The 23,630-nt window shown below is 45.6% G+C and overlaps 1 protein-coding gene across 2 annotated transcripts in view; it reads left to right on the top strand.

Moving 5' to 3' along the window:
- Nucleotides 1-23,630, top strand: part of LOC149349112 (protease-associated domain-containing protein 1) — a 41,178-nt gene that overhangs the window by 7,267 nt on the left and 10,281 nt on the right. The window contains exons 3-4 of one of the 2 annotated variants that reach the window (XM_089578069.1): nucleotides 3,991-4,094; nucleotides 10,123-22,057. The exons of the other annotated variant lie outside the window; for it this stretch is intronic. Coding sequence (XP_089434195.1) covers nucleotides 3,991-4,094; nucleotides 10,123-10,297 — 279 coding nt within the window. The 3' untranslated portion in view covers nucleotides 10,298-22,057. Of the gene's footprint in view, nucleotides 1-3,990; nucleotides 4,095-10,122; nucleotides 22,058-23,630 lie in introns of those variants that run through there. 2 annotated transcript variants of the gene reach the window in all.

Here is a 23,630-nt window from a genome sequence, read left to right on the forward strand (position 1 = left end):
ATGACCTGCAAATAGCATGTGCGTCCTCCAACGTATCAACAGGTGAGAGACAGATACTGACGACTATAAATAAATTCACTAATTGGGCAGATAGAAACAGATTTAAGTTTTCCCCTGAAAAAAACAGTGACTGTGCTGTTCTCACTCAAACGAGGCTTACATACCAACGTATACCTAAATGAAGTTGTTACCAGTAAAACAGGGAAAGAAAATTCTTGGGCATAACATTTGACAAAGAACTCACATAAGCAACTTAAAGAAGAAAGCATCTTAATACCGCAACATACTCAAGGTACTTTCGCAAAAACGCTGGGGTTCCGATTGCAGAGTCATCGCTCTCTAGTGTGCTCCTGTTTATAGGCTATGGTTGAGCCAGGCAGTTGTCTGGACCCAGTGCAAAACTTGGGTCTTCGTCTTTCAACTGGAGCATACAAAACATCTCCTATAAGTAGCCTTTATGTAGAAGCAAATGAGTTATCTCTAGCACACAGAAGAACAATGTTCACGAGTGCATACTTGCTGAAAATAAGATCTCTGCCAAAACATATTTGTTATCAGACTGTTACGAAGTGCGCCTGCAGAACACTGTTCAACAACAAACACTAGTCAATCAGATCGCTGCTTCTCCGCCTTGAGAATGGTTGTGAAACCTTAGAAATACTGGATGCCCTTCCTGATGTCGTGTCAAGCCACAACCCGCTGCCCCCATGGTACAGCCTTCCTACTGCATGTGATTTCGCATTAACACACTTTGAGAAAGAAAAAAAGACCACCACACGAACACACATCACAGGAATACCTGGCACTACCAGAAAAATATGTCAACTACAGAGAATTTTACACTGATGACTCGAAAACAGCACGCTACGTTGGAAGCGCGTTAGTGTAAGGAAACTGGCAAAAAATAGCTAGGCTGCCAAAGTGGGCATCCATTTTTGCTGCCAAATGCTGTGCTGTCTCTGTGAGCAGAATAGTGAGTAACAATATTGAAAACAGCGTAATCTACACGAATTCACTTGGCCTTCGCGCAGTACTGCATTCCAGAAATGCAGTCAAACCGTTAGTAGGGAACTGAATACACAAGACAGGGACATAAGATAAAATTCTGCTGGGTGCGGAGCCATGTTGGAGTAGATGCAAATGAAAGAGCTGACCTATGTGCTGCACAAGCTCGCAGTCATGAAATCAATCAAGTCAGCATGCCCTGTAGAGAAATTAATGCACAGTAATCTGAAGGCTAAATGGCAGACAACGTGGGATAAGGAAATGAACAACCAGCTGCGTTTAGTAAAGCCTGTCCTCAGGGATCCCTGCATGCTCCTACAAGACCATTCCTGCTTCTGACCATTGATTGCACACACACACACTCAATCCACTGCAACTCCTTCCAGCACTGAAATGATGTCCACTAATGTAGTGGACACCACATCTAAGTCTAGCAGTTCTGTCGCATCATTTTTTAGTATGCCCATAGTGAAAGTGGCATTAAAAAATTGGCTGGGGTTCAACCCGGCTGAACCTAGTTTACAGAGTGGAAGCTCGACTACGCATGGTCAGACACGGTTTGCTGTGGTTTTCACCGACTGTCGATGCAGTGGTCGCAGCAGAGTCAACGGAACCGTCCGCTACCAGCTTCCTCTGTCGTTCACGCTGCTTCTCCAGACAAGCCTCTTGTTCAGTTTCTGCTTCAATCTTGGCACGTTTCCTTGCTCTAATCTTTGCCAATGCACCCTGTCAACGTTCTTGATCATCAGCCTTCTACGATGCACAGCCAAGGCACTGGTTCCAACGCGGCACTCCTCCATGGCGAACGTCAAGCAGCGCTTTTGATTAGCAGATGAGTCATGTGGTTCAGCACAACTGCGAGGAATGCCTCTGGCTCCACGTGCTGCAGAGGCGCGCTGAGTCGCATGGTATAGACAAGCGTCAGGCTGTGACTTTCGTTGTGTAGGCAAAAGCCTGTACCGTGTGCCTTGGGCATGCCATGCTTGAGGGTTTTTGAACGCATTTTGCAATATTCCGGCGAGCTGTGGTGCGGGTGGTTGAACCGCAATGCTGAAGAAAGGCAGCGGCACAAGTTTCCACAAGTTTATCGCGTTTAGGTTTGGGCCAAAGCGATGCGCAGCGGTCGTGGAGCGGGAAAAGTTAGGCGACGGATCGGCTGCGCGGCTTGTATTGAATTTCTGCATCGAAATATGATAGTTTGCGTCTCTTAATCCGCATGTTTGCTCTTCAGTCGCGCGGCGAACAGTGCAAGAATCAATGTCTGCAGCTTTTTCGCGTTCTGTCGAGCTCTCATTATGAGAAGTCTGGACGCAACATTCCATGTGGGTGTGACCGTAAATTGAGCGCAGGGGACCGTTTTCGCGCGACAATCACCCGGACTACGTCCCGGGCATCTCTTCGCGCTAAAAAAAAATAAAAAGTCGCCTTCAGCATTTATCGGGCCACTAAGCGCGACATTTGAAGCAGCACTGTAGTCCGTTAGTAGGAATATATGACGCATAGTTTTTCTCTATTTTCGCTTCCACGAGCTTCAACTTGTACGTTTTTTTTCACCACCTATCTTAGAAAACGATTAAACGTCGCTAAGGTATCGGCAAAATCATGCAGTGTTATTTCCTATTTTACCTGAATTTTACAATTACTGGTCAATCAGAACCTGGCGAAAACAGCAAATACCAGACCAAAAACCCGTTATCAAGCAGAATAAGGCCCGCAATCAGAATGACTTAAAATATTTAGCTCTGCAGAGCAAACGTAACTTCGTTGTAGCTCGAGGTAAGCTTCTATCCATTCGCCTGTGCACCTCTCCTAAAGCCAAGGGAATAAAAAAGCATTTTTTCACACATTACCAGTGAAGATCGCATTTGCATGACTCATTCAAAGCAACTGCATGGCTTCAGTGTCCAGTAGTGTTCGGCGTTCTCCGCACTGAAGTGGCTGGACGAGAGCAGGCACATCGCAAAGGTTCGTCATAGGAAAAAGCTGCCTCCGTCGTCCTTCTTCTTGCACTTAGCGATTGGGCATGCTGTATCACCCCAAATGTTGAGACTGCAGACCTGTATAGCTTGTGCTTTCTCGGTTTCATTTAATAAGTCAACCTAGTCGACCGCCGTAGCCGCGCCGTTGCTGCCAAACATAGGAGAGCAGAAGGAAGCCTGTGCAGCGCTTCGCCAGATAATTCCGCCTGGCGAACAGGTTGAAAAAGTGCTGAACTGCTCTCCGGTCACCAACAGAAATGTTTCTAACCACAAGCGACGCGCACGCTTTAAAATATGCGCGCACGCGAGTTGGTTTCGAAGGCAACATCGCTTGGCGTGAGGTAGGCAGCTACGTTTTTGCCTACACCCCGCATCGCTGCCGATCGCAGCGCCACCTTTGTTTACAAACATGACGATTGTCTATAGCCACACCCCCGCGTGAAGGTCATTCTTCGGAGCGACTTGAGGTTTTGCACGGGAGCTTTAAAAAGGCTTCAGGGTTCCAGCATCAGTTCATCTGGGTAACACTTATTTTTACGCGAAAGCTTCCATGCCCCGTCGACGAACTGAGGTGGCTGTTACCGCCCACAGGTGGCGCACCTACACCAGTGACGGATTGGGTTGTGAGTCAGACACACTGCCGCTATGCCATGCAGGCAAGTTCGTATGGCTTGGTTAAAACCAGGGCTTTATATGTATGTCATGTGGTCTTTTACATAATTATTGTGCAAAAAGGAAACAGTGTCCATGTCTGCATGGACACAAAGACCTGCTGTCACCTTCAGGGCGGAGCTAAAGTGTCCCCTCGGTTTTTCCAATTCTTTTCCATGCTGGTGCAAATGCCGCCTGCAGCTTCAGGCAAGCAGTTTTTCACAATTTAAAGGGGACGAAACACGGACACACACGCGAGCGCTGTGTCCTCTTCGTGTGTCCTTGTTTTGTCGTGCTGTTTCTTCCTTTAAGTGCATTACCAAACATGCAAAGTCTGTTTCAAACCTTCCCCAAGGAAGCGAGAGCAGTGCCTGGTTCTGAAATGGCTGTGAGGCATGAAGGGGCCACTCCTGAACCCAAACTGCACCACTGTTACTGCGCTGAAGGAAACAAGCAAAGGTGGGGGCCAGCTGTGTTAACGCTCGCCTGGAATTCATGTTTGCTACAGTTCGTAGACGATGATCTCCAGCCTTGCTCAACATTGCTTTTTTATTTATTTACAAATACTGCTGAGGAGAGACATAGCAGGAGTGGGTAAATACTTTAGTAAAAACAAATAACATGGGTAGCATAGAGATAGATAATACACAAGTATTAAAAACTGATCAACCGGTCAAATTGTCAGGCAACTGAACAACAAACTCTTCAATTGGCAATAAACGAATTGAGCCATCCAATCCATTCCAAATTTCAACAGTTAGAGGAAAAAAATAAAATTTAAAACAATCTACCTGTGGTGTGAAGGGAACAATGTTTAATGGGTGGTTCCGTTTGGTTGCACGTGCGCTTGATGACACAAATGGGAAGGGTGCCTGAATGCCAGATGACGTGTGAACGATCTTGTGCAGCATAATGATGCGTTCACGTGTGCGCCTACGTTTGTAAAGATAAGCTGTGCACATGGGAAGAAGGAGAAAACTTGTGATCGTAGCGGCCGAAGATGAATCGTATTGCTTTCTTTTGAACTGATTCTAAGCGGTCAATGCCGCGCGCGTAATGAGGGGACCAGACAATTGAGGCATACTCCAGGATGGGTCGAACTAGTGATTTGTAAGCAGTTAATTTACATTCCTTCATGGCATTTTTTAAGGTTCGTTTGAGATAGCCAAGTTTGCGAAGTGCTTTGCCAGATATGTTATTTATGTGAGCATTCCATTTTAAGTTATGCGAAAATATGACGCCCAGGTATCTGAACTCGCTGACGTGGGTCAAGCAGTTGCCGTTATTACTGTAAGGGAAATGCAGTGGATTCTTTTTGTTACCAAAGGTCATTGCAACTGTTTTAGTGAAATTAATTTTCATTTGCCATGCATTACTCCATTCACAGAACAGTGAAAACACTTTGTTTAGTTCCTGTTGATCATCGGTGTTAGCAACGTTGCGGTAAAGCACACAGTCATTGTCATATAGGCGTAACTTCACTGCGGTGTCATTAGTAACATTAGCTACATCATTAATAAAAATTATAAAGAGTAGAGGCCCAAGCACCGATCCTTGGGGCACACCTGAAGTTACAGAGACTGACGATGACTGTGCATGGTTAAAAGTGACAAACTGGGATCTTAAGTGTAAGTAGTCGGTTATCCAGTCCAGTAACTTATTGCCGCTAAACATGGTGCGTAGTTTACGAAGAAGCTTATTATGGCAGACCATGTCAAATGCTTTGGAGTAATCTATAAATATTGCGTCGATTTGATCACGGTTATTTAAAGCGGAAGCGATGTCGTGAGTAAATTCAATGAGCTGAGTGGAAAAACCAGTTCGAAAGCAGTGCTGACAGTGTGACAGTAGATTGCTGAAATCCTAAACAAGAGAAGATACGCATGAGGGCAAGAGCAGAGTTTCAGGAAGGACAACGCTGTGAGGGGGCTTTGAGCCTACTCACATAGTGTGGGCAATGCAAGGTGCGTCCGTGGTCAGTTGCCAGCCTTGTCATTGGAATGCAGTTGCACCGAATGATGGGTACAGATTACCTGTGCCCTCAGCAACTGGGAAGTGCATCTTCAATACATTGTACAAGACGAAAGTTAGTGACTCGCAGTGAGGGATAAAGCAAAGTTACTGCCCTTCAATTCTTGCACCAGAGTGTGGCCAGCAACTGGCTGTTGACATGTGGAAAGAGATAGGATGAAAAAAAGCCAGCTTTTAACAGACCAGCTGCGGAAGCTTTCCAGCAAGGTTTGTTTCCCAGCCTTGGGCAAAAAAGATTCTGCAGCATAACCTCTGGATGGTTGGCACTTGAGGATGGCAGCTCTGGTGGCCCCTTCTCAGTTTTCCCTAGTGGTGAGGGTGTGCAAGTTCTGGTCCCATGTTGGGCTCCGCAGTGGGCAGCTGCCACCGAATAACAATTCCTTTTTTTTTTGTCTTTTCTCCAACCAATGATCGCCCTGAAAAACGAGGGTGGACCGATGTCACTGCCCAGTTCTGGCAAATAAAGAGAAATTTTCCCAGGATACCATATAGTGCATAGTGAAGAAACGGAGCATTCGTGGCAGGATTTTAACCTGCCTAAAGCCTTCTTGTCTAACCGTTTCTTCCATGTACAGGCACGGCCATAAGTAAATGGAGCACACTATTCCGTTCCAAGTGCAATCACTATTGGCAATGAAGGAGCGTTGTTTGTCTACAAGAAAGCCCACCAACCTCCTCTACCAGCATGCGCGTACCACTGCTGGAAATTTCAATTAGGTGATGCGTGAAGAATATTCCAAGACAGTTTACTTTTGTCCGCGCCTGTACGCTTAGGCTCAACCCTTTTGAAGAATTTTATTCAGGAGAATGGAGTACCTCAAGGATGTATTTTAAGCACAACATTGTTCGTTGTAAAAACGAAATCTATTAGGAAAATAATCCCAAGGTCCATTGTGTATTCAGTCTGTGCTCTCGATCTTCAGATAGCTTGCACATCCTCTCCAACATATCTACATGCGAAAGACAAGTACAGCTAAAAGTAAACAAACTGGCAACATGGGCAGACAGGAATGGATTCCGGTTCTCTCAGTGCTCTTGCTGTTTTTCACTTAAACGAGGCTTACAGACAGATCCCACATTACACCTAAACAAAACCGAGCTGCCTTTAAAAGACTAACACAAATTTCTAGGCATAACTTTCAACAAAAGACTTACCTTCTTGCTTTGCATAAACGCGCTGAAAATTAAAGCGTCGCAATCTTTGAACATAATGAAAGTCTTTTCACGTAAACACTGGGGTTCTGATTGGGTATGCCTTTTACAGATTTATCAGGGGTATGATCGTGCTTAGAATACGGTTGCTTAGTATCTGGTTCAGCAAGGCTGTCTTACTTAAAACGACTAGACCCAGTACGCAATTTAGGTTTAAGTCTTTTAGCTGTTGCTTACGTTACGTCACCCATAAACAGGCTGCATGTAGACACCAATGAACCACCACTTGCAGACAGACAAACTATGCTCACATGCTTGTGCATTCTAGAAATTCGTTCCCTGCCGAAACACATCTTGCTACCCAAGAGTTCCCATCTCAAACACTGTTTACCTACAAACCTCTGGTGATCAGACCACTTCTCTGCTTTCAAGAGAAATGCCAAGAATTAGTGTACTGGACACATTGCCTAATATTGCCTGCAAACCTGATCCACTCCTGCCTTTGGAGAGATGGGCAGAACGGCTCAGCTCACTGAAATGAGCCGGCTCATTTGAGCGGCTCACCTGGCTCACTTAAATCTGCAACAGTGAGCCGTGCTTCTTTTGGAGAGAGGAAGCCGGCTTTCTCTCTCGTTCACACCGAGCCGTGCCCGTGGACGTCCCGAGCCGTTCCATCGCAGTCGGGTCTTCTGCCGATTCCGCGCCATCTACTAGCGGTGCGAGAAAGCAACTGCTCTGCCACTCTTCCTGGCAAAAGTCGCAACCAACCCCTCACCTTCGGCTGTCTCCGCTCTTTTTAGTGAACGAGTGAGCCGTGGTTCTGTAAAAGTGAGCAGCTGTTCTTGCAGAGAGCCGGCACTCTGTCGTTCAGGGAGCCGTACCGAACCGTTCCATTCACAGCCGTGTCTTCTCGCAAAGCATTGGCAAAGAATGGCGCCGTTCGTTGACCGCTGCTGTTCGGACGATGTCTCACAACTCTCGCCGATCTTGCATCGTGTGTTGATGCAACACTTGAAAAGTCATTTTTCTTCGACGGAATTCATTCTAATTGGCTATAATTGGTTAACTAATCACTCTAGAGTCATCAAGCTTGGCGTCGGGGTTACATTTTGTCCCCTGTATCTGATGCTACCATTCTTTTTCTTCCATCCTGATTACTTGCCGCGTTATTTATGGAAGACAGCGTTGCACCGGACATGACCTTGGCCGCGAGTATCAGCCATAAAAGAAAAATGCGGGTGTGGGTGGTTGCAAAGGGCACGAATGCAGTTGCTTTCTTGCACTGCTCAGTAGATGGCCGCACCCTGCAGAAGGTACGACGGCTCTGACGGAAGGGCTTGGCACGGTCCGCAGGGTTCCCTGAGCAAGTGAGGACCGGCTCTCCAAAAGAACCGCCGCTCACTTTACTGAGCCATGGCTCACTCGCTCTCTAAAAAAGAGCGGCTCAAAAGATGCGGCTTGCTCCTGAGTGAACCATCTGTAGTCTGCCTGCGACTTCACATTAACACACTACATGTCATTTGGTATGGGGCACGACAACGACATAATAAAATTGAAAAATCTACAAAAAAAAAGTCCTTCGCATTACTGCCAACGTAGCTTACGATGCCCACACGTCTCCGCTTTTTTCCTCATTAAGAATAACACCTGTCAATGAGCTTTACAACACGTTATTAATTCATCGTTATAAAACCCATCGAAAAAACAAGAACCCATTTTTCGACAGTCTAGCTCGCTTAACCCCCAAAGATAAACCGTACACAACACGAGCTAATGATGATTGGTACATACCTCACTCCCGCACTAATTATGGTCGCCAAATGCTTCGAGTTCTGGTTCCCCAAATGCTTAATAGTACATATAACTCCTGTGGTGCTTAAATGACAGTCTTAACTAATTTGAATGGATGCATTTGCTGTTTTTTTTTGTTGTTGTTGTTGTTCTGTCCATTAATAAGCCTGTATAGTGGTCCTATGCAATTATTAACCTTTGCTGCACGCAGATACCACATGATGTTTTTTACTGTTTATTTGTAACTCGCCCCACTGATGTAACCACCTCTGCTCTGTACAGGGGGGCACATTCCCCGTCAAGCCTCTTTTTGGCTTTTTGTATGTGCCCACCCAACATCATGATGTTAAAATAAAGCTTGATATGATTTGATTTGATTTGATATATTACAAAAATACTTAGCACTTAACAAAAAATATGGAGAATACACAGCATTTTATACCCTTGGATCAATATCTACGCGCTACGTTGGAAGTGCTGTGGCTCACAGTAATTGGGAAAAAACAGCATGGCTACCTCAGTGCGCATTCATTTCACTGCCTAGTGTTATGCAGTCTTTGTGGCTGTAGAAAACAAAAAATAAATTAATTGGGGCATTGTGAATAGTATCATTTATTCTGTTTTCTGAGCAACCTCGACTCGCTTCACCGTAGAAATGCAGTTGCACCACTAATTGGTCACATCATACACAACATAACAGGGATAAGACATAAAATTGTGCTAGGTTCCAAGCCACATCGGAATCGCTGGCAATGAGAAAGCAGATGCATGTGCTGCAAAAGCTCGGAACAAAGAAATAAAGCGAACATTCCCTACAAAGAGGGCACAAAGTTGGCACAGTGTAAGCTCAGGCACAAATGGCAGTCTGAATGGAATATTGAAGAAAATGATGAGCTACACCTAGTAAAATCCATCACAGAAAGAACGTTTCATCCCAGTTATTTTATGCCATCTACGTATTGGACACACACCTCACACGCAACTTCCTACTGGCAAAAGAACCTGTTGGTGAAAAATGGGGAGATGAACTTACAGTAAACCACATCATATTCTCATGCACAAAACTTGAATCGCCGAGGAAAAAAAAAAATATTGTACTCCATTTTTATAAAGAACATCCTGCCATCATCCTGCTTTGATATTAGGTGAGCCACTACGGGGGTTATGGTGCTCGGCTGCTGGCCCGAAAGATGTGGGTTTGATCCCAGCCATGGCGGTCACATTTCGATGGTTTCTCAGTGCTGGGAAGGAGGCTGAGGTCTTTATCTGAGTAGTTGGGAGCCAAGGGTGGAGGTTACCTGACGTGTAAAGCTTCCGTTTCTAAAATGTTTGTCCTTTATCAACTAGGTAGTACAAAATAACATTTTAGGCCCTTTACACCACCACTTTGTTATAAAATTCTGCACAAAACAATTTTCCTACACCTTGAGCTTGGCCTGAGACGCTTATGCACCAGTGAACCCAACACAACACAACGTATCCCCCCCTGAAAGCAGAATTACGCCCACTGCAGGGCAAAGGCCTCTCTCTCCCCTGTCAGTTGCCGCAGCCCTAGCCGTCTCTGGGAATCCAGAGTGGTGGGTCTCAAGAGTGGTGACACCCAGGCGAGTCCAGAAGATCGAAGGAGCTCGTGCAGGGCACAATCGAGGTGTGGTGGTGCCCCGTCTCCGCCAACAGGTTTAACCTGAAATGGTTGGAGGTAAAATTTTTTATCATTACAGTAGTAATAATCGCTCTTGAAATTCGTTGTCTTGGACAAGTTGTGGTAGCATTTGTGCACTTTTGAGGAAGCTGGTATGGTTGTTTTTTTTTGTCAGTGGCAACAGTGGTGTTCCGTTTGCTGCAGTGTGTTGTCACCTTGGTTCTTTTTTTCTACAAAATAAGTTACATGTTTTCAAGTTCCATATAACTGCTCAGATTTTATTCCCCTGCGTGTTGTCAGCACGCAGCCGCCACTCTAAAGGGCTTGGAGATCTCCACGCTGACTCGATGGCCACTGATGTAGTAGCACTTAATTGAGTCCATAGGCTACCAGTTTGATGGCCTTAAAGATGACTGAGTGACAGGGGTATAAAGTTAAGTTGACCATTCTGGAAAGGGACTAACAGTTTGATAATAGGCAGTGAAGCATTCCAAGGGGTAAATCTCCTCTTCTTTTCTTTGTTGTGTTTGGAACGTGGAATCTGCTGTAATGCATTAATTACTTAGTGGATTTAACTTAATTGCCACCTGGAGGGAGGGAATCCTTCTTTAGGGGAGAGGGTGGCCAGACCAGATTCAGGATTCCAGGGCCAAAACAAAGCTATGTTCTGGCAACTCAAATTATTTGTGGAAAATTTGCTTATGATTTGGCAAAAAAAATTGAAATTGACACTTACTGAAACATTTATTTCGCAATACTTGGTGCAGCAGCTGCCGTGGTAGCTCGGTTGTTATGGCGCTCGGCTGCTGACCCAAAGGACATGGGTTCGATCTTGGCCATGGCAGTTGAATTTCGATGGAGACGAAATTCTAGAGGCCCATGTGTTGTTGTGCAGTGCACATTAAAGAACCCCAGGTGGTGGAAATATCCGGAGCCCTCCACTGCGGCATCTCTCATAGCCTGAGTCGCTTTGGGACGTTAAAACCCCATAAACCAAACCCGCCCATACTTGGTGTCCATTCTGCACAGTGTTGTTTATTTATTTATTTATTTTATTTTTTTATTTATTTATTGGAAATACCTGCAGCGCCCGTAGGCATTATTGCAGGGGGGGATGAGGATACATAACAGAAGAATAGGCCAGAAAAAAAAAGAGAAAGAAAGAAAAAAGCAATACAACAAGGCATGACACAGCAAGTACAAAATAAATGAAATATGAAACAACAAAAAGACATGACGAAAAAAAAAGAAAGCCAACTACGGACTCATACATCTGACAGCAACGCGCGGAACATAGGTTCGGAACGGCACTCAACAATGTCATGGGGCAGGCGATTCCAGTCATGAATGGTAGATGGGAAAAATGCGTTTTGATAAGTGTTAGTTTTGCATTTAATTTCTCCATCCATGGTCAAGTCTGTTTGACCTGAAATGCGGTGGAAGCAAATAATTTTCTTTATCTATTTTTATTTTTCGATGAAAGATTTTATACAGCATTTCTAACCGGGAGTTGGTACGGCGTTTCCGTAACAGCTCCCATCCCAGTGTTAATTTAATGTTAGTAACACTGCTGTTAAAATCATAATTACTTGAGACAAACCGAGCGGCAAAGTTCTGAATACGCTCAAGCATGTCTGTTGAATTTAAAGTAGGGGGGTGCCAAACTACACAAGCATACTCCAATATTGGCCGAATATAGGTGAAATATGGAAGCTCTTTAACTTTTAGTGGTGCCATTTTAAAATTTCTTCTTAGAAAATTTAGCATGCCATAAGCTTTAGCAGAAACGTGCTCGACGTGCTCATTCCAGGTGAGATTAGACGAAAAGTAAACGCCGAGGTATTTATAGTTAGTAACTCTGGAAAGTCGGGTAGAATCTAGTTTGTATTCAGCCAGGGAAGGGGTGATGCTTGCGCGTGAAAGAAATAAGCTGACATTTTATTGGGTTCAGAAACATCTGCCACTTCAAACACCATTGTTGTATGCGGTCCAAGTTGCACTGCAAATGACAGGAATCTGAAGAACTGTTAATAGCATGGTAGGTAACACAATCATCAGCATATAAACGTATTTTGCAAGTCATATATTTAGAAATGTCATTAATATGAACTAGAAACAGCAGAAGTCCTAAAGCAGACCCCTGCGGCACCCCCGAAGATACAGGAACATAATCAGACTGGGACCCATTAATCAATACACGTTGTTTGCGTCCCTGCAGGTAACATTGAAGCCAGTTTAGAAGGGAAGTTGGAATCTTGATCAAAGATAATTTATACAGTAGCAAATCATGAGGTACCAAATCAAACGCTTTCTTGAAATCTAAAAAAATGCAATCCGTTTGTAGACCCTTGTCAAATGATGAAAAAATATCATTGCTGAATTCTAAGAGCTGCGTCGTACACGAGTAACCTGATCTGAAAACCATGCTGAGCTTGAGTGAAAAATTCATTTTGTTCCAAATGCTTCATCAATGCGCTATATATTATGTGCTCAAGCGTTTTGCAACTAATACTTGTAAGTGAAATTGGCCTGTAGTTAGCAACTATGTTTTTAGGACCACCCTTATGAATGGGCACCACGTTAGCGTTTTTCCATTGCTGGGGTATTATTCCTGTATCTAACGATTTCGAGTATAGAATAACTAAGTAATGAGCAATGATTTCAGCACAGACCTTCAAGACATGACCAGGAACATCTTCGGGCCCGCTTGCCGTTATTCAGCAGGTTTAACACACCGTTGTATGTAATTGCTAGCTCAGGCATTGTCTCTTGCACATGGGCATCCATGACTGGCATTTCATGATGTGAGTTCGCTGCGAAAACAGACTTAAAATAATCATTGAAACAGCATGCCTTATCAAAATCATCAGTTATAGGTTCAGCTTTATTTTTAACTTGCACCTTTTGAATCCACGCCACACTTGAGTGAGCTGTGGTCGTGGTCACGTCTGCCTATTACAGGTCACCGCCGTGCCAGTGTTCAAGTGCAGGGTCACACAGTTGTGGCCTAGTATACTCTGTGGCATGCGCATATTTGAGGGAAAAAAACCTAGTACTGAACCAGAGCCAAAGAGTTGAGGGGAGCTCCACAGAGTGGTTCACTGGACTGCCACAAATATCCCCCCACAATCCCTTACCCTTCAGGGTTGTTGGCGAAAAGCAATTATTCATCCATAAATTTAAGTTTGTCAAATAGTAATTTTGAATGGAGTTAAGTGAAACACAATATGTATTCCTCACGAAAGGAAAAAAATTGACAGAAATCCACAAAAATATTTAATATATTCACTTAGACAATATGGAATTAAAGAATCTAGAATATACATTTTAACTCTTTCCCTACCCTGGGGAAAATGACCATTTTCTGAAGGTTTCAGTACATTTTTTTTCCTGTAAAAACTACTGCATTCAGTATTGATTGCAATACAAAAAAAACAGAGCTGAATAAAGGTGCTTTCTATTAATTTACGTTTAAACAACAAATTGCATGTTGCAACAACAAATTTTATTTGCTAAAACGAGACTTTTAAAAAAAATTCAATGAAACTTGCAAAAACACGCTTGTATATTAAAAGAAAAAATTTAAAAATTTTCTAAAATATGCATAATGTTTGTTTGTCTATTGGCCACTCTCTGCAAAAAAAAAATCATTTCTATCTTGAATAGTATTGTTGCCACAAAAGAATAACTGGAAACCCTATCGTTGTGCATCAGAGCGTGGCTGCCTGTGTTTCAGGCTGGTTTCCATCATCGCCGATGTGAAAACTTCAGCACCTTGCAACATTTTCAGGCTGGTTGTTGCACAGGGCGTCGACTAAGCCACTCGCAGGCGAAACAGAGTCCTGAGATTTGCTATGTCTTAGAGCGCGTGCCACACATGCGGAGGCTACCAAGCGACCTTGATGGTACCGCATCTTCGGCGTGGTTTCAAAAAATGCCGTTTTGTAGGGGGAAAAAAAAACTACATCGGAAACAAAACTTCAGTTCTCCGGCTATAAGCCAGATGCGCATCGTGCCTGTAAGCAATGCAGAACGCTCCGAAGTCGAGCGGCAAAGGCGTCATCTGCGGGCAACATGGCGGGCAATGAGCGCAGGTCCGCGTCTTCATTTCTTCGCAGCGCGTTAAAAAGTGCCCCCTCGCGAGACAAAAGAAAACTACATTGGAAACAAAACTTTGGTTCCTGGCCTACAAACTACATCTGCAGCGTGGCCATTAGCAACGCAGAAGGTTCTGTAATCGGGGCATGAAATGATCGTTAGCGGGCTAACGATGCTCAATGGGCGCGGTAGGGAAAGAGTTAAGTGCCACTCTTTCAGAAAACAGTCATCAGAGTAGCAGAAGTATTCAACTGCTCCGCAGTGCTCTGTCAGGGTCAGCCTGAGGCTGTGCTTCACTGCCGGTGGCGCGAAATGGTTCAGAAGCATGGCTGGCACCTTCAGAGAGGGTTCTGGGAAAGCAGGGGACGCATTGGGGCACCTCTGAGTAATCTGGCTTGAACTGAAACCAGGCTGTCGTCTGCAGAGCCAAATGGTGAGCTGCTGAGCGGGGTCGGTAATCACTGCACGTTTCACAATGCGGCTGACAAGGAATGCAGACAGCACTACCTGCCCAGAAGTGGTCTGAATTGGAGCACTGCACGGGCCAGGACGACCCGCATGTGGAGGGGCTGAGTGCAGCTTTTGATTTCATCACTGCAGGGTGAAATAAGCATTGAAGTAGAGCCACTCTCCATCCTTTCCTTGAGCTGATCGGAACAACGCCTGTGGCCGCATTTCTGGCACAGCCTTGTCAATGCCCACATCACCCCACGTACCTATAAGGACGATTCAGGCGTCCACTGACCCAGGGAGCGCACTTCCTTTCCTTAAAATGGCCAAAGTGTAAAACGTGGTCAACGCCAATGAACACAGTGAACGCCGACGGCCTATGGCTTCAGCCCCGCTTTTCTGGCACAACGCTGTCAATGCCAGCGCACACCTCTCACTACTGCCACGTAGCTTAAAGCACGATTCCAAGAGGGCAGTTATGCGCCTTCCCTCTGGACACCTCGCCTCACGCTGCGTATATCCGGGCATAGCAGAGCCACTGCCAGTTTTTTGGCATCTGCTAGGTTCATGTTCTTCACCTGGGAATGGCGACTTTTGTTTTCGACTGCTTCCCAAAAATGTTTCCAGTGGTTCATGACTCTTTCTCTTTGCCCCCGCAGAATGAGAGAAAGCTGAGCTAATGCTGAGATAATTTCGGAAGCCCATGCCTTGCCGCACTGAACGATACAAAATATAAATCTCCAGTCTTGCTGGAGTTCTCCAGCTCGCGTCGCATTGCTGCACGAGGGTGCTCACCTACCAACAGCATTGGCTGGTTCAGCAGCTGTCAGGAGGCGCTCATTTTTGTGTTGCCGCTCTCAGTTGAAATCTCATAAGAAGCGCTGGAGGAGGGCCTTCTTCCGACTAATGACAGGCCTTCGCCTCCCTACGCTATGAGGGATGCCTTAGGAAAGAGCATATTGGTCGTGTCTGCGCACACGTACTGCCCAATAAACAGGCGCTTTTATTAGTTTTCGTCGCCATAGAAACGTGCCCAGCGAGGCCATAATTCAACCCATGAAATAGTGCTCATTAACAAAAGGAAATGTCATTGCTACACCTTTGAGCACATTTTAATGTTTCTGACATCGTGGGCAGTTAAAAATGACATAAAAAACCTAGACGTGACGCAAAGTTCAGGGCTATTCACAAACAAGCAAGCGGGAAAATCTGCCTTATGTTCTCCTTATGTATTTTCCAAGCCACCTTTTTTCAGTCTTACTTGAAATATGAGTGCCTTTGCCAGCCACTTCGTTCCAGCATGAGACTGGAAAGGTTTAGTACCACCGTACTGTAAACACAGCGACTGCTACCAAACTGCAAATGTGGCCTCGCAATGTCTGCGCATTGCCGTATTTACCGAATGGCTGTCCAGCTATGCTAAAACTGTCTACTATTTGCACTGAGTAAACAGCTTACCACTTGAGCTGCTGTGGGAAAGGGCCCGGGCCGGGCTTGGGCTTTAGAGTCTCAGGCTCAGGTCGAGCTCGGGCCTCAGAATGTGGCCCGTGCAGTGCTCTAGTCTGGATAGCATAGAATTGGCCATTAGGCAAGGTAAGTAAAGAGTTATTCAATTACATTCATGACATCCGAAAACATAAGTTAGAGTGATTGGAATTTTACGAGGATACTTGCTAATAAATTTGGCAATACAGTTCTTTGACTTTCAACCCAAGAGATTTTATATAACATCAAATATAAATTTCAGTCACTTCTGGTGGCCCAGATGGGAGCGTCCTTGGGCCATTATTGTTTCTTATTAAAATAAATGGCATTACTGGCATACTAACTCATCCAGATTAGATTAGGTTGTTTGCTGCCGATTGTGTTTTGTTTGATAAAGTTCTAACCTGCTTAATACGAGAGTTATCCAAAGTTACAGTCTCGAGTTGTTTCAGAAATAGGCAGAAACGTGTATTTTCAACAAGTGATACATCAGTAGAACGGTTGAACATTCTATTTTTCCACATAATCGCCATTTTAGTCAGCACATTTTTGGGGCAGTTTTTGTGTGCCCTTGTCATACCAGCTGGCGGCCATGTTATACCTCAGCTTTCACTCAGTCATCATCATCTTCAATTCGCTGGGTGCCAAGTCTAGGACCGGTGCTGCAGGAGAGTCACTGTTTGGCGTGGGGTCGTGTCGCGCCCTTGCTCAGCATTCCTTTTCTCCTATTGCCCGTCTGAGTTGTTTCAGTGTCTCACAATGCCTGTCAGTATTTCTCATGGTCGCAGGAGCCATGAAGTCGACCAACCCTTTGGGTCCCAAAAAACGTGCGCTTGAACTTTTGCGGCTCAGGTGAAGAAGAATGTCGCCACTCACATGATTCTCAGGGGAGAAGTGGAATGTCCTCAGTGGAATCCAAAAAGGTGTTCTTTTCTTCTGCATAGCACCCAAGAAATTCTTGGTGTGAGCTTCATGGGGCCCATCTTGTGCACTCCGATATTGCAATCTTTCATTCGAAATCCTATTGATGGCATTTCGAAACACCTCAGGAGCTAAAATCATCGACAGGGATCTTTCAATCTTTTCGCATCATTTTTTCAGCCTTGGTGACTGCTGCTTGTTCGTCAGGAATGCCTGTGCGGCCAGCTCCCTACACATTGATATTCATTTCTGTCAGTTGGTGATGGCGATAGCAACAAGCTTGGGAGGGAGCCCTACCCTCCTTCCTCCTGTGCGGGTGTTTGCTGGGGATGAGACACTGGAGGGGCTCTCAGCTGCTCCGCAGAATTGCTCTCGGCCGTCTCTTATTTTGCCCCAAAACAGGGGACCGGTTGCACTGGCTTAGAGGATCCCTTGGGATGTTGCGGCCTCCCCCGCGCACTGGATAAGCCGGCGTTGGTCATATCACTAGCCAGTGCCGTGAGCGAACCACTCTGTTAGGATTCGTGCAGAGAATGAATTAGCGTAAAGGTTCATCATCATTTTGTTTGGACATGGTGGTTTTAAGTGAGTACCTTCGTTAATTTCAGTCGTCTTGTGGAATTCTGGGAACAACAATTTCACACTGAGTTTTTTTCAATGAGAGAACAATTCCAATTCACTTTTCATTTTAGTGCAGCTTTGTCCTCGCTGATACTGTTGCATCACAAACATTGAATGTGATGAATAACTATGAAACAGGATTGCAAGCATCATACGTCCCAGAATTTTTCTCTCTATTCGTGCAGCAATGAGGTTTTTCAACCAGTCGAACTGTTTAGGATGGTCTACAAGCAAGCGCCCAAAGTCGCTTAGAAAGGAGCTTTAAAATGTGCACCCTAACCCAAGATGGAGTCCAAAATGGCCCAGCATGTGTCTTCCTGCGCACGCTGCCAGCAGTCTTTTTCTTCGCTAGTTTGGCAGTGAAGACAGCGAAAAAGACTCCCAGCTGTGAAAAGTGATCAGGCATCTGCAGGGTGCTTGCGCTCTGCTGCTGAGGTTATGTCCATCAACTCAAAGGACACCTTCACTGTCCAAGAAAGAGTTGAGATCCCATATACGGGACTTGTTGACTAACGGAGAGCCCTTGATCAAGCAACTGGAAGGCTTCATTTTTTACACATAAGACCCAGTGTCGTTCATCCAACACAAGCTCTTCGGCCGTCAACGAACCAGTTTCGGTATTTTTGCGTTGGCATAGGTTGAGAAATCGAAAAACCCATGCTGTGGCCCTGAGGAGCCGCCATATCTTATTGTAGCGTTTGCAATCAATCATGGGGCTCGGAGCCGCCACGACAGCAGCAGCATAAACCACAAGCGTTTCACTGCTGACGCATGTTTTGCTGTCGAGAGAGCGGTTGCAATGGCCTTTGGTCGGCTAGTCCTTGGAGCCGACCGTGCCCACATGTGGGGCTGCACATGATCTTTTCAGTGGACACTCCACGAGTTGGGAGGACTGTAGGATTTTGTCCCATCCCGGGCAGTATCTCCATTGCGATGGATTTCTGTTGCCCTGTTGCGGCTTCCACTTGACTGCACCGCTACGCATCACTGCGGACCTTGAACATATTAGTTCTCCGAGCAGCTCCACCCTGTGAGAAGCAGGCGCGCTTCTTGCGTCACAGAGCACTTCTAGCGTGCTTCCGCCACTGATGTAACGTGGGACTGAGAGTGTCTGCATTTTTGGCAGCTGTACCCACTCGTGCTGAAGGTCTTCAGGGAGAAGATTGGTATTGTAGCGGCCCCAGTGTGCCCCAGAAGAGGGGAAGAAGCGCACAGGAGGGAAATACAGTTGGAAATGGCCGCCAGCCGTGGCATTCCCCATGTCTGGTGATTTTTACTATGGAACTGTCGGGGTCTTCAGCTTTCTCGTACAATATCTACATAAATGATCTTGTAAATACATGCACTGAAGCCAAGTATATATTATACACTGATGATGCCAGCATATTTTTTTCCGGCCGAGACTATGAGCACGTCTGCATCACAGCTAACTCCCTTCTTGAAAAACTTAGGGAATGGTCCGCAGCAAACCAGTTAGGAGTAAACATCAATAAAATGAAGGCTGTACTGTTTAGACCAAAATCAGAACATGTGAATTTCAAGCATGCATCTCATGTATGGTATCGCAACAGTAGAGGTAGTGAGCAGTATCAATATTCTTGGAGTTGGTTTTTTGCAAAATATGCTTTGGGATATTCATATTGATTATTTGCTCTGAACTGTCCAGTATTCATAGGGTTCTATCGCGATGTAGAACAATAATACCATTTAGCGTAAAAAAACTTGTATAAAATTCTTTTTTTATTCTCATCTCTGTTATTGCTGTTCAGCATGAAGTTCTACAACAGCAACAAACTTGGAAAAGGTGTTTATGCTGCAGAAAAACTTTTTGATGTTCATTACCACTGTCATACTCATGATCCATTTCTTCAAGAAGGCATAATACCTGTTTGGAAATGATATAACTATAGTCTAAGTGTCTCATTTGTGCGTAAATTAAACGAAAACCGTAGCTTTTTTGACAACCTAGCTCAGCTCAAACCAAAAGCTACAAACTGTCATATACTACACACCATGCTGAATTCGGGAACGTCGTCACTCCTCGCCCCAATTGTTGCATGGAGGCATTGTTTTGCATATTACCTACATTTCTTAAAACTTAAATACATCTGGAATTGGTTTAGGTTGCACTACTAAACAACACCACTTTGTATTGCATGAATGTAAATAATTTCATTTTTTTTTCTTTCTTTTATTCTCCTTTAAAATAAGGCAGTTTTGCATTTTCTATTTGTAAAAATGTCTATAAACGTTCATGTCTGCTCCTGTATTGCCCTGTAGAGGGGACCATGGGCTCTGGTCAAACTGTCTTGCAGCTTTTAAGGCGGAAGCCTTTAATGCCTCATCGTTGTAAGCAGGAGCTGTCGACAGAAATGTCACGCTTTTCAATTAGTCGAAACGGTCGTGACGTCACAGTGTGCGAATTTCAAACGGGTCCAACTGTACTTTGGCTAGTAACCATGGAACCAATTAAAGGAATGTTATAGTGATGCTCCAAGTAAGTGGTACTGAGTTTAGTTAATTGCTTAATTACCCAATTAGCCTAATTAACCCTTTAGTCAGGCCAGATAAATAATACTGAGTAGGAATTTGGTAGAGTTCGGGAATCGAACCCCGGTCTCCGAGGTGCGAGACGAGCATGCTAACCACTCCACCATGTCGGCTCGGTGGCTTGAAATGAACAAAGGCGCGTCTAGTCAATACGGCGCCTTCGTTCACTCCCATCTCCCTCCCTTCCCGTTACGGCGAGGTTTAGGTGTCTATGTGAGACAGATACATTTCCTTTTCTCAAAAACCAATTTACCGACGAGCAAAGTGCAGAGCCGAATGGGCGATGGCGTTCTATGGACTCCCTGGGAGCGTTGCAAGACGCTGTCGCGTTTCACTCTTGGAGGTGAAGCCTAACACCTTAACCATGCATCAGTGACACAAGCAGCGACCCTGCGCCTAAGGCTTCCGCCTCACCACATTTTAGGTCAACAAAGTGCCTCCCTGAATTTTTACCCATGGCCACCTCCATCATTTTTGATGGAAAAAATAAAGATTATTATTATTATTGAAATCTAAGGTTTGACACAATCTCGTCTGGTCGGGTAGTAAGTAATTCATTTCAACAGAAAAACAGAAGACGCTGACCAAAGGTTTGTGTCAAAACAAGACGTTTCAGCTTCCATATGGAAGCCTTGTTCACTGAAATTTATTCTAGAAGAGCGACACTTAAATACGCTTCAATAATCGTCCTAGGCATCTTGCGTATGTTGGCGGGAGACTGCCGGCGTTGCGATTGTCTTTTTTCAGTAGTCTTAATCACCAAGGACTCGAGGTACTGGCGTGAAAGCCAATTCTTTTCTTTGGCGATGATCGAAGCCCCTTCCCAGCAGACATCATGGCCTGCCAATATCCGCAAGTGCGTTGGAGGTGACTTTCTTGTTCTTCACGTCCAGCATATGTTCTTTCAGAGGCCTTTCAAAATTCCCGCTCTTGCCTGTGTGAACATAGTTGCGCAGGGAATTCTGTTTCGGAAATTTTTCTTTCTTCAGTTTGTCTGTGACATTCACGAGCCGTGACTTGCGGGCGGGAACATGGGCAATGTGCGCCGCGTCGTACGTGCACAGGACATGTCTTTACTTATGCCGGGCACATAATGTATGACTGGCAGTGGCTGCCAACCGATTCTGTTGGTAGCAAGCCACAGTTCATCAAGTCATGGCTCCCCTCCTGCCCAAATGGACCTTGACCACCACGGTGGCAGCGGCGAAGACCGGTGCAGGCCAAAGGTGCGTCAGGTGGCCGAGTCTACCCTCGGGCCGCAGGTGCTGCGCAAGGTCAAGCTGCTGCTGTTGACTGGAAGGCGGCTGTGTCCTCGGCAGAGGTCTCGTGCTTCGGACATCCGGCGTTCGTTCACCTGCTGGTAGACTGCGGGAGATTCCTTTCCCGCAGTGTTTGATTACTCAGCCTCTGCCCCTTCCCATCGACCGAGCTGCGAGAGAGCCCAGCACCGCCCCCGGCCGTGGGTGGTACCAACAGTGTCCACAACTGCCCATCTGATTGGACGTCGTTCTTCCAACTTTATTCCCCAGTCAGGGATCTGGGGAATACGAACCGTATTTAACGGGATGTTGTTTTGTGACAGGGGCACTCCCGTTGGCGAAGAAGTTCCACTGAGAGTCACTCTCAGTTGCTCTTTTGTAAATCATGTAAATAGCCTGTATAAAGTTTTTCTTGTTTTCTTCTTAACTACATCTCCGACTTCCTCATCCCCTCCTACGGCCCGACCACGCTACCCGATCCCAAGATGGCGCACTTATTGTATCAGTTCCGAGTCACAATCTACAGGTCGTAAGCAGATTTTTTGGGATCGTTGAATCAGCGAAGCCGCAACTGCACGTTTGTGGCATGCCGGGTTGATTGAGTTAAAATGCAGGTACCTGCCCGTGCAGTACCTAAAGACTTGAAACAAAAGGCAGCAGCCATCTCTCTCTACTGACATGTCCAAAAAAGGCTGACGGTTGGCAACTTTCTCCCCGACAGTGAGCGTAATGGCCTCTGCGATGCTGTTGATGTGCTCTATGAAGGCGGCGAGCACATCCTTTTTCATGATGCAAAACAATCATCAGTATATAGCAGGAAGATCTAAGGCCGAGGTTGGAAAGACGCCAGAGCTCGGTTTTCTGTAGCTTTTTAGGTCAGGTTGGCAGCCGTGACAGAAATGGCTGTGCCCATTGCTCCCCATACACCTGTTTGTAGAAAGTCCTTCGAAAGACTAAATGCGTGTTTTCTAGGCAAAATTTCAACAGCCTCAACAGGTCCGGTGCCTCGAAAGGTGTTCTTTCGCCGAGGTTCTCATCTGACTGAAGGGCAATGCCGCATACATCCACTGCTAGATCCACAGGGACGCTGGTGAATGGAAAGTTGAAGGACACCATTATGTCATCCACGGAGATGTCACACACCTTTTCGATGAACTCGTACGAGTTTCGTATAAATGTAGACCTGACTAGTGGCGCAAAGACGCAGTGACGGCTGGCACAAGGGGGGAACGGTAAAGTCCACCATCGGTCGCATAGTGGGGCCCTCCTTGTGGATCTGTGTGGACCCGTTGTGGCAGAGGAGCCTGAAGGGAAGTGGATCACGTCAGCAGGAAGCTTGTGCAGCTCGCTTGAGAGAGAGGTGCGTGCTCCTGTCCTGTAAAAGACCCAGCAATTTTTTGTCGTAGTTTGTGTCGGTGGGAAGGATAACAATAGAGAGTTTTAGCAGAGTGAGTTTACTGTCTGCTCCGCTCGCAGTTCCCAGCAGAGCCACAGCGGGGCGTCGTGCAAGAGTAGAGTTTTAGTGCTGCGTCTTCCTCGTCCACTCAAGCGAGGCACCTCGCTGCGCCTCCTAGTGGTGGTAACTGGACTTGCCAGAAAATGGTTATTAGTAAGCCTCTCCGATTTATGTCTGAATGAATAAATAGCTGTTTACATTTGCTGTATGCTTTTTGGTAACAGCAGTGCTTTGGAGTCAAGTTTTCGTAATACGAAAAATTGAAAAGTCTGCCACTGCGAGAGCCAAGCCAAGACCACGCAGCGTCAGCTTGTACGCATGTGTATTCATCCTCTATGCCTGCGATCGAGTTGTGTTTGCAAGTTATCCGACACCGCCTGTTTGCCATGCCTGCAAGACCCGCTCCTGTTGTCACACACTGGCGGCTGCCATGTTGGATGTTTGTTTGGTTCGTCTAGCGCACTCCCACCTGAGCGGAACGAGCGCACACAGCTGAAACTCTAACTGTGCAAGCTGTTAACAACAGCACTGTGTTCCTC

This window comes from Amblyomma mixtum, chromosome 3, assembly GCF_055824585.1.
Source record: "Amblyomma mixtum isolate Tamu chromosome 3, ASM5582458v1, whole genome shotgun sequence".
Taxonomy (NCBI): domain Eukaryota; kingdom Metazoa; phylum Arthropoda; class Arachnida; order Ixodida; family Ixodidae; genus Amblyomma; species Amblyomma mixtum.